We start from the raw sequence: 11,867 nt of genomic DNA, 5'->3' as shown, positions 1-11,867 counted from the left end.
GCACAGAGTATATCAGGAGATGAGTGATGTGTCAGTGAGGACAGGGCTGCATGTGACAGGGGCAGTGACATGATGTGAGGAGGGGAATGGAGGCAGCAGGAAGCCACAGACTGAGAGTTATATAGTGGGAGGAGCAGGGTCCCCAGCAGCACAGAGTATATCAGGAGATGAGTGATGTGTCAGTGAGGACAGGGCTGTATGTGACAGGGGCAGTGACATGATGTGAGAAAGGGGAATGGAGGCAGCAGGAAGCCACAGACTGAGAGTTATATAGTGGGAGGAGCAGGGTCCCCAGCAGCACAGAGTATATCAGGAGATGAGGGATCTGTCAGTGAGGAAAGGGCTGCATGTGACAGGGGCAGTGACATGGTGTGAGGAGGGGAATGGAGGCAGCAGGAAGCCACAGACTGAGAGTTATATAATGGAAGGAGCAGGGTCCCCCAGCAGCACAGAGTATATCAGGAGATGAGGGATGTGTCAGTGAGGACAGGGCTGCATGTGACAGGGGCAGTGATATGATGTGAGGAGGGGAATGGGGGCAGCAGGAAGCCACAGACTGAGAGTTATATAGTGGGAGGAGCAGGGTCCCCAGCAGCACAGAGTATATCAGGAGATGAGTGATGTGTCAGTGAGGACAGGGCTGCATGTGACAGGGGCAGTGACATGATGTGAGGAGGGGAATGGAGGCAGCAGGAAGCTACAGACTGAGAGTTATATAGTGGGAGGAGCAGGGTCCCCAGCAGCACAGAGTATATCAGGAGATGAGGGATGTGTCAGTGAGGACAGGGCTGCATGTGACAGGGGCAGTGACATGATGTGAGGAGGGGAATGGAGGCAGCAGGAAGTCACAGACTGAGAGTTATATAGTGGGAGGAGCAGGGTCCCCAGCAGCACAGAGTATATCAGGAGATGAGTGATGTGTCAGTGAGGACAGGGCTGCATGTGACAGGGGCAGTGAAATGATGTGAGGAGTGGAATGGAGGCAGCAGGAAGCTACAGACTGAGAGTTATATAGTGGGAGGAGCAGGGTCCCCAGCAGCACAGAGTATATCAGGAGATAAGTGATGTGTCAGTGAGGACAGGGCTGCATGTGACATGATGTGAGGAGGGGAATGGAGGCAGCAGGAAGTCACAGACTGAGAGTTATATAGTGGGAGGAGCAGGGTCCCCAGCAGCACAGAGTATATCAGGAGATGAGTGATGTGTCAGTGAGGACAGACAGGGGCAGTGACATGATGTGAGGAAGGGAATGGAGGCAGCAGGAAACCACAGACTGAGAGTTATATAGTGGGAGGAGCAGGGTCCCAGCAGCACAGAGTATATCAGGAGATGAGTGATGTGTCAGTAAGGACAGGGCTGCATGTGACAGGGGCAGTGACATGATGTGAGGAAGGGAATGGAGGCAGCAGGAAACCACAGACTGAGAGTTATATAGTGGGAGGAGCAGAGTCCCCAGCAGCACAGAGTATATCAGGAGATGAGGGATGTGTCAGTGAGGACAGGGCTGCATGTGACAGGGGCAGTGACATGATGTGAGGAGGGGAATTTGTCTCTCTTTCATGTCTATTCATCAATCCATACCTCCCAACATCTTGATGCTTAAATCTGGGATTCCATGTGCGGCGAAGAAAAGGGGCATTTCCGTCACAGTGGGGGCTCGGCCAGTGCTCTGTGAGCTGCTGGCCATGCCCCCAGTCCCTCTAGCTCACTGGAATAAACGCTGTGCGCTTGCGCACGGCGTCTATTCACCGCTGCTCTGCTCTGAACTGAGCAGAGCAGTGAGTGATAGGGATCCTCCCAACTGCCCCCTCCCCTTACCGTGGGGCACTGCGGCCCGCGGGAGGGAAAGCCCCCAAAAAACATGACCCTCTCCAGGAGGGACACAATGCTCTGCTCCTGGATTTTCTCTTAATTCATGATTGCCGGCACCTGTGTTGAACAGGTTAATGGACAAGAAATGTGTTTCAGCACAGGTGATGGCAATCATAACTTAAGAGGGAAGTCCAGGAGCAGAGCATTCTGTCCCTCCTGGAGAGGGTCGTGTTGGGAGGTATGATCAATCTATCTCATATCTAGCTACAGTATCTATCTATCTATCTAGCTACAGTATCTATCTATCTATCTAGCTACAGTATCTATCTATCTATCTAGCTACAGTATCTATCTATCTATCTATCTATCTATCTATCTATCTATCTATCTATCTATCTATCTATCTATCTATCAAGCTGCGTACACACTAGGCGATATGCTCCATGAGTGACATCGCCTAGTGTGTTCCCCTCCCGGCCGACGTGGGCATACACACTGTATGATATCGAACAGTGACGTCATGTCGCGGTTGTGCCGTGCTTGCAGCTTTGGACGATGAGTCCAAATTGAGCTGCATGCACTTAACCAGCGCTTCAAATCACTCCCCAGGTCTCATTAACTTCTTAGACATTCCTTATTTGGGGATAATTGCCACATGGAAATAGAGATGGAAGGTATACAGTATATAGTGTGATAGAGTCTGATATCTACCTTTTAACATTAGCTATATACTAATACCGTAATGGCTGCTAAACCACGTGCACATGCTAAGCACTCCGTACGCTATTTGCGTATGAAGACCTCGCACGTGGTACGCAAATTAAGTACACACGCTGTGCTGGGTGTACGGAATACCCACAGCGAGCATACACACAGACAGTAACCTTTATAAACTTTAAACACAGATATGCTTACACTGTAAACTTTAATACCGTGGTACTATAATGCATTTAACACTGAACCTTTGTGAGTATGCAAGCTGTTTGAGCAATTGAGATACTCAGAAACGCTTTGTACTAGCTAGAGAGACACAGACACCCTGCTGAGGTTCCAACACCTTTACTAACGAGCTTTTAGATATATCAAAAGGGGTACACAGTTCACAAGTCATACACTACATGCTAACATATAATTCTAACAGAATATCTAGACAGAAATATACAATAGCGTCACAAACTTATACTATAACAGAGAGAGAGGGAATGGCCAATACAAACAGAGAACAAGTTGATTACAGAGAATTACTTACACACACTGGGAACGATCGCTGCGCAGCTTCTTCTGGTACCAGCTCCAAGTTAGTCAATATGAAAACCGTTTGTGGAGAGTCAGAGAGTGAGCTGCCCAGGCTGGCTGATCTTATATACACTGCATACGGTACACTACAAAGGGACCTATAATCTCATTGTTCATTGGACACAGGAATGTCTCCTCGCATCATAACAAAAGGTCATAGGTTAGTTTGAACAGGTGGGCTGTGACTATATCAAATTGCTCAGGTGGGAGGGAAACTCAGGATTTCCGACACATGGACAATAAATAAATGTCCAGAAACTACTAATGGCCATAACTATACGCCAGAGCGATTCATCTTTACCTAACCAGCACCGGATTATTGCTATTAAAATACTCTTCGGTTAGGTACCAAGCACAACTGCTCAAACCCTGTCTGGCCCTTCGTACCATATAAAGAGGAATTCCTTTGTCCAGAGACCAACTCACATTAAACAAACTTACAGTTATCATTAAGGGGAACATTACCTATAAAACCTGCTATATGGATTTATTAAGTAGCGATTGAGTCGCTCGCTAGACGCACACAAACTCTACCGTAAATGCACATACCGTGCGCTCGAGCGCATCTGAGTATGCGCACGCACGGGAGAAAATGTGCATGTGCAGCGGGCAAGAGCATGGGGAATATATGGCAACGTGTAGCATGATATTTTTTCTGACTTTGACAAGTGAAATACCATTCTAATAACACACACACACACACACACACACACACACACACACACACACACACACACACACACACGTTAAAACAATGATCAGATACAACACGAATCCTGTAGCAGCGTGCAAAACTGGTAATTACCAGATCATTAAGAACTGTGGCCAAACAGTTCTCAAGAAGCATATGTGTTTTAAAGCGGGAATTCCGGATAATCCCACAGCAAAAACTGCTCGACCTTACTGGATGCCGGTGAGTCACTCCGTTGGTTGCTACAGGAACACCGACGCGTTTCCACCCCGTGCTGGGTTCTTTTTCAAGATATAAAACGGAAACTTTCTGTTTTACACCTTGAAAAAGACCCCAGCAGTTTTTGCTGTGGGATTATCCAGAACTCCCACTTTAAAACACATATGCTTCTTGAGAACTGTTTGGCCACAGGGGGTCATTCCGACCCGTTCGCAAGCTGCTGTTATTCGCAGCCGTGCGAACGGGTCCAAACTGCGCAGGCGCGAGGGCAGCAGTGCGCAGGCGTGTCATTGCCTGGCGACGGCCGTCACCGGGCAGCGACAAGAACAACGAAGGAAGTGGTCGCAGCGGCGACCGCAAGAAGATTAACAGCAGGAAGGCGGATCTGGGTGGCAACTGACCATTTTCTGGTAGTGGTGAGTAAAACGCAGGCGTGTCCAGGCGTTTGCAGGGTGGGTGTCTGACGTCAATTCCAGGACCTGACAGGCTGAAGTGATCGCTGCGGCTGAGTAAGTCCAGACCTACTCAGAAACTGCACAAAACTTTTTAGCCCAGCGCCCCTGCACACGCCTTCGCACGCTTGCTATGCTAAAATACACTCCCCCATAGGCGGCGTCTATCTGATCGCATGGCCTACAAAAAGTTGCAGCGTGCGATCAGGTCAGAATGAGGGCCACAGTTCTTAATGATCTGGTAATTACCCGTTTTGCACGCTGCTACAAGATTCAGGTTATATCTGATCATTGTTTTAACCACTTTGTATGTGTATATATACATACCTCCGAACATAACCCTCTCCAGGAGGGACAGAATGCTCTGTTCCTGGACTTTCTCTTAATATATGATTGCTATCTCCTGTGTTGAACCGGTTAATGGATAAGAAAGGTGTTTCAGCACAGGTGATGGTAATCAAACAGTAAGAGGGAAGTCCAGGAGCAGAGCATTCTGTCCCTTCTGGAGAGGGTCATGTTGGGAGGTATGTATATTTTATATGTTATTAAAATGGTATTTTACTATATATACCTTCCATCTCTATTTCCATGTGGCAATTATCCCCAAATGAGGAATGTCTAAGAAGTGAATGAGACCTGGGGAGTGATTTGAAGCGCTGGCTAAGTTCCTTTCTCCATTTTGCACATTTGGTGAGGGGTGAAGGAGACCTCTTAGGAGATTGATACATTACTGGCTGTTACTGCGCGCAAAGTATTCCTATCATTTCTGTATAGCGAGCTGCCTGCACGGCTGACACCGAGGGTTGTTAATGTGCGTCGTAAACTATATCGCTCAGGAGGGTGAAAATGAACGCTATGTTTTACTATATCCCCTAGTGTCTATGGGCCTTTACTCTCATGTCTGTCTAACTATCTATAGCAGAGATTCTCAAACTCGGTCCTCGGGGGCACACACAGTGCATGTTTTGCAGGTCTCCTCACAGAATCGCAAGTGAAATAATTCGCTCCACCTGTGGACCTTTTAAAATGTGTCAGTGAGTAATTAATACACCTGTGCACCTGCTGAGTTACCTGCAAAACATGCACTGTGTGGGCTCCTGAGGACTGAGTTTGAGAACCTCTGATCTATAGGCCTATTTGGCCGCTTCTTATTCAGAACATGTTGTATAAAATAATTAAATCAAGTCTGATCTCTCAGTTAACATTGAAAAAAATAAGAATTTACTCACCGGTAATTCTATTTCTCGTAGTCCGTAGTGGATGCTGGGAACTCCGTAAGGACCATGGGGAATAGCGGGCTCCGAAGGAGGCTGGGCACTCTAGAAAGATCTTAGACTACCTGGTGTGCACTGGCTCCTCCCACTATGACCCTCCTCCAAGCCTCAGTTAGGATACTGTGCCCGGACGAGCGTACACAATAAGGAAGGATTTTGAATCCCGGGTAAGACTCATACCAGCCACACCAATCACACCGTATAACTCGTGATATGAAACCCAGTTAACAGTATGAAACAACTGAGCCTCTCAACAGATGGCTCAACAATAACCCGATTTAGTTAACAATAACTATGTACAAGTATTGCAGATAAACCGCACTTGGGAAGGGCGCCCAGCATCCACTACGGACTATGAGAAATAGATTTACCGGTGAGTAAATTCTTATTTTCTCTGACGTCCTAGTGGATGCTGGGAACTCCGTAAGGACCATGGGGATTATACCAAAGCTCCCAAACGGGCGGGAGAGTGCGGATGACTCTGCAGCACCGAATGAGAGAACTCCAGGTCCTCCTTAGCCAGGGTATCAAATTTATAGAATTTTGCAAATGTGTTTGCCCCTGACCAAGTAGCTGCTCGGCAAAGTTGTAAAGCCGAGACCCCTCGGGCAGCCGCCCAAGATGAGCCCACCTTCCTTGTGGAATGGGCATTGACAGATTTTGGCTGTGGCAGGCCTGCCACAGAATGTGCAAGCTGAATTGTACTACAAATCCAACGAGCAATAGTCTGCGTAGAAGCAGGAGCACCCAGCTTGTTGGGTGCATATAGGATAAACAGCGAGTCAGATTTCCTGACTCCAGCCGTCCTGGAAACATATATTTTCAGGGCACTGACAACGTCTAGCAACTTGGAGGCCTCCAAGTCCCTAGTAGCCGCAGGCACCACAATAGGCTGGTTCAGGTGAAACGCTGACACCACCTTAGGGAGAAACTGGGGACGAGTCCTCAATTCTGCCCTATCCATATGGAAAATCAGATAAGGGCTTTTTCATGATAAAGCCGCCAATTCTGATACTCGCCTGGCCGAAACCAAGGCCAATAACATGACCACTTTCCAAGTGAGATATTACAGATCCACGGTCTTTAGTGGTCCCAAGGTGCCACAGGAGGCACAAACGGGGGCTGAATATGCAGCACTCCTTTTATAAATGTCTGAACTTCATGTACTGAAGCTAGTTCTTTTTGAAAGAAAATCGACAGAGCCGAGATCTGTACCTTAATGGAACCTAATTTAAGGCCCATAGTCACTCCTGCTTGCAGGAAATGCAGAAATCGACCTAGTTGAAATTCCTCTGTTGGGGCCCTTTCGGCCTCACACCATGCAACATATTTCCGCCATATGCGGTGATAATGATTTGCTGTAACCTCTTTCCTGGCTTTAGTAAGCGTAGGAATGACTTCCTCCGGAATGCCCTTTTCCTTCAGGATCCGTCGTTCAACCGCTATGCCGTCAAACGCAGCCGCGGTAAGTCTTGGAACAGACAGGGCCCCTGCTGCCGCAGGTCCTGTCTGAGTGGCAGAGGCCATGGGTCCTCTGATATAAATTCTTGAAGTTCTGGGTACCAATCTCTTCTTGGCCAGCCCGGAACCACGAGTATCGTTCTTACTCCTCGCCTTCTTATTATTCTCAGTACCTTTGGTATGAGAGGCAGAGGGGAGAACACATAAACCGACTGGTACACCCACGGTGTTACCAGAGCGTCCACAGCTATCGCCTGAGGGTCCCTTGACCTGGCGCAATATCTTTTATAGCTTTTGTTGAGGCGGGACGCCATCATGTCCACCTGTGGCCTTTCCCAATGGTGTACAATCCTTTGGAAGACTTCTGGAGGAAGTCCCCACTCTCCCGGGTGGAGGTCGTGTCTGTTGAGAAGATCTGCTTCCCAGTTGTCCACTCCGGGAATGAACACTGCTGACAGTGCTAACACATGATTTTCCGCCTATCGGAGAATCCTTGTGGCTTCTGCCATCGCCATCCTGCTTCTTGTGCCGCCCTGTTGGTTTACATGGGCGACTGCCGTGATGTTGTCTGATTGGATCAGTACCGGCTGGTTTTGAAGCAGAGGCCTTGCCGGCCTCAGGGCATTGTAAATGGCCCTCAGGTCCAGAATGTTTATGTGTAGGGAAATCACCTGACTTGACCAAAGTCCCTGGAAGTTTCTTCCCTGTGTGACTGCCCCCCCAGCCTCAAAGGCTGGCATTCATGGTCACTAGGACCTAGTCCTGTATGCCGAACCTGCGGCCCTCTTGAAGATGGGCACTCTGCAGCCACCACAGTAGAGATACCCTGGTCCTTGGAGACAGGGTTATCAGCCTATGCATCGGAAGATGCGATCCGGACCACTTGTCCAACAGGTCCCTCTGAAAAGTTCTTGTATGGAACCTGCCTAATGAGATTGCTTCGTAGGAAGCTACCATTTTTCCCAGGACTCGCGTGCCATGATGCACCGCTACCTGTTTTGGCTTAAGGAGGTCTCTGACTAGAGATGACAACTCCTTGGCTTTCTCCTCCCGGAGAAAACTATTTCTGGTTTATGTCCAGAACCATCCCCAGGAACAGTAGACGTGTCATAGGAACCAGCTGTGACTTTGGACTGTTTAGAATCCAACCGTGCTGTTGTAGCACTTTCCAAAATAGTGCTACCCCGACTACCAACTGCTCCTTGGACCTCGCCCTTATAAAGAGATTGTCCAAGTGCGGGATAATTAAAACTCCCTTTTTTCGAAGGAGTATCATCATTTCGGCCATTACCTTGATAAAACACCCTCGGTGCCATGTACAGTCTAAACGGCAGTGTCTGGACTTGGTAATGGTAATCCTGTACCACAAATCTGAGGTACTCCTGGCGAGGATAGTAAATGGGGACATGCAGGTAAGCATCCTTGATGCCCCGGGATACCATGTAATCCCCCTCGTCCAGGCTTGCAATAACCGCCCTGAGCGATTCCATCTTGAACTTGAATTTTTTATGTATGTGTTCAAGGATTTTAAATATAAGAAGGGTCACACCGAACTATGCGGTTTCGGTACCCCAAACCGTGTGGAATAGTAACCCCGTCCTTGTTGAAGTAGGGGCACCTTGAGTATTACCTGCTGGGAATACCGCCTATTAATTGCCTCTAGCACAGCCTCCCTGCCTGAGGGAGTTGTCAGCAAGGCATATTTAAGGAAACGGCTGGGGGGAGACATCTCTAATTCCAGCTTATACCCCTGAAATACTACTTGAAAGAAACAGGGATCCACCTGTGAGCGAGCCCACTAATTGCTGAAATTTTTTGAGACGGCCCCCCACCATACCTGGCTACACCTGTGGAGCACCCGCGTCATGCTGTGGACTCACAGGAAGCGGGGGAAGAATTTTGATTCTGGGAACAGGCTGCTGGTGCAGCTTTTTCCCTCTTCCCTTGTCTCTGTACAGAAAGGAAGCGCCATTTGACCCGCTTGCTTTTCTGAAGCCGACAGGACTGTACCTTTTTCTGTGAGGAAACCTGAGGTAAAAATATTTCTTCCCAGCTGTTGCTGTGGATACGAGGTCCCAGAGACCACCCCCAAATAATTCCTCACCCTTATAAGGCAGAATCTCTATGCGCTTTTTAAGTCAGCATCACCTGTCCAGTGACAGGTCTCTAATACCCTCCTGACAGAATGGACATTACATTCATTTTGGATGCCAGCCGGCAAAATATCCCTCTGTGCATCCCTCATATATAAGACGACGTCTTTAATATGTTCTCATATTAGCAAACTAGTATGCTTAACAGGGTCACCGACCACGCTGCAGCAGCACGATCTGTAGGTTTCAGTCTAGTACCTGAGTGTGTAAATACAGACTTCAGGATAGCCTCCTGCTTTTTATCAACAGGTACCTTCAAAGTGGCCGTTCCTAAAACGGCAGTGCCACCTTTTTTTTTTTACAACCGTGTGAGCGCCTTATCCACCCTAGGGGATACCTCCCAGCGTAACTTATCCTCCTGGCGGGAAAGGGTACGCCATCAGTAACTTTTTATAAATTACCAGTTTCTTAACGGGGGAACCCACGCTTTTCACACACTTCATTTATTCATCTGATGGGGGAACAAAACACTGCCTGTTTTTTCTCCCCAAACCTAAAAACCCATTTTCAGAGGTGCTTGGGTTAATGTCAGAAATGTATAACACATTTTTTATTGCCGGGACCAAGTCACGGCTGTTCCTAGTGGATTTTGTATATGTCTCAACCTTGTCGACACTGGAGTCAAACTCCATGTCGACATCTGTGTCTGCCATCTGAGAGAGCGGGCGTGTTTGAGCCCCTGATGGCCTTTGAGACGCCTGGGCAGGCGCGGGCTGAGAAGCCGGCTGTCCCACAGCTGTTACGTCATCCACCCTTTTATGTAAGGAGTTGACACTGTCGGTTAATACCTTTCACCTAACCATCCACTCTGGTGTCGGCCCCACAGGGGGCGACATCACATATATCGGCCTCTGTTTCGTCACCATATAAGCCTCCTCATTCAACATGTCGACACAGCCGTACCGACACTCCGCAGACACACAGGGAATGCTCTAAACGAGGACAGGACCCACCAAAGCCCTTTGGGGGGACAGAGTGAGAGTATGCCAGCACACACCAGAGCGCTATATACTGCAGGGACTAACTGAGTTATGTCCCCTATAGCTTTATATATAATGTATACTGCACCTAAATTTAGTGCCCCCCCCTCTCTTTTTTTAACCCTTTTCTGTAGTGTAGACTGCAGGGGAGAGCCAGGGAGCTTCCCTCCAACGGAGCTGTGAGGGAAAATGGCGCCAGTGTGCTGAGGAGATAGGCCCCGCCCCTTTTTCGCGGCCTATTCTCCCGCTTTTTATGGACTTCTGGCAGGGGTATTTACCTCATATATAGCCCCTGGGGCTATATATTGAGGTATTTTAGCCAGCCAAGGTGTTTTTATTGCTGCCTCAGGGCGCCCCCCCCCCAGCGCCCTGCACCCTCAGTGACCGAAGTATGAAGTGTGTGAGAGGAGCAATGGCGCACAGCTGCAGTGCTGTGCGCTACCTTGGTGAAGACTGGGTCTTCATGCCGCCGATTTTCCGGACCATCTTCTTGCTTCTGGCTCTGTAAGGGGGACGGCGGCGCGGCTCTGGGACCGAACATCAAGGCTGGGCCTGCGGTCGATCCCTCTGGAGCTAATGGTGTCCAGTAGCCTAAGAAGCCCAATCCGGCTGCAAGCAGGCGAGTTCGCTTCTTCTCCCCTTAGTCCCTCGCTGCAGTGAGCCTGTTGCCAGCAGGTCTCACTAAAAATAAAAAAATCTAAGACTATTACTTTCTAAGAGCTCAGGAGAGCCCCTAGTGTGCATCCAACCTCGGCCGGGCACGAAATCTAACTGAGGCTTGGAGGAGGGTCATAGTGGGAGGAGCCAGTGCACACCAGGTAGTCTAAGATCTTTCTAGAGTGCCCAGCCTCCTTCGGAGCCCGCTATTCCCCATGGTCCTTACGGAGTTCCCAGCATCCACTAGGACGTCAGAGAAAAACAAATAAGCATATCCCTCACACCGACTTCAGTTGTATATTGCCTGTGCCAACAAGCTTCTGGGCATGTAATACACTGGCAAAGTGGGCACATACACCATATTTTACCATTTTGAATAAGTAGCTGTAGTTTTACAAGGGTTAAGTAGACTTGGGCTACAAATGTGACACCTGAAACCAACAGAGGGTGGTCACTTACATATCACCCACCTGTGTCATGCCTGCTGGCCCAACACGTTTTTTTAAGTCAGTGGTTCTCAAACTCGGTCCTCAGGACCCCATGCGGTTCATGTTTTCCATGTCGCCTGGCAGCTGCACTGTGTATCACCAACTGTCACATTTTAAAAATCTACAGGTGACCTGGAAAATATGGACCGTGTGAGGTCCTGAGGACCGAGTTTGAGAACCTGTGTTTTAAGTGAAACATTTGTGTCCCAAGTCTATTTAACAACATGTTCTGAATAAGAAGATAAAGCTGGAACTCCCCATGATCAGATGACACCACAGCCCCCACTCCCTGCTCTCAGCCCCAGGTGGATGTGCTCTGGGTTGATTGGTTAAGCCTCTCAGCCTCAGGTGGATGTGCTCTGGGTGGATTGGTTACGCCTCTCA

General features: G+C 48.7%; 1 protein-coding gene across 1 annotated transcript in view; it reads right to left on the bottom strand.

Moving 5' to 3' along the window:
- LOC134958641 (putative protein-lysine deacylase ABHD14B) overlaps positions 1-11,489 on the bottom strand; it is a 54,780-nt gene extending 43,291 nt beyond the window's left edge. The window contains exon 1 of the mRNA XM_063941366.1: positions 11,466-11,489. Coding sequence (XP_063797436.1) covers positions 11,466-11,474 — 9 coding nt within the window. The 5' untranslated portion in view covers positions 11,475-11,489. The remainder of the gene's footprint in view (positions 1-11,465) is intronic.
- Positions 11,490-11,867: the final 378 nt, after the last annotated feature.

Source organism: Pseudophryne corroboree, chromosome 9, assembly GCF_028390025.1.
Source record: "Pseudophryne corroboree isolate aPseCor3 chromosome 9, aPseCor3.hap2, whole genome shotgun sequence".
Lineage (NCBI taxonomy): Eukaryota > Metazoa > Chordata > Amphibia > Anura > Myobatrachidae > Pseudophryne > Pseudophryne corroboree.
Note: the sequence above shows the minus strand (reverse complement) of the source record. Positions and strands in the feature narration are given on the sequence as shown.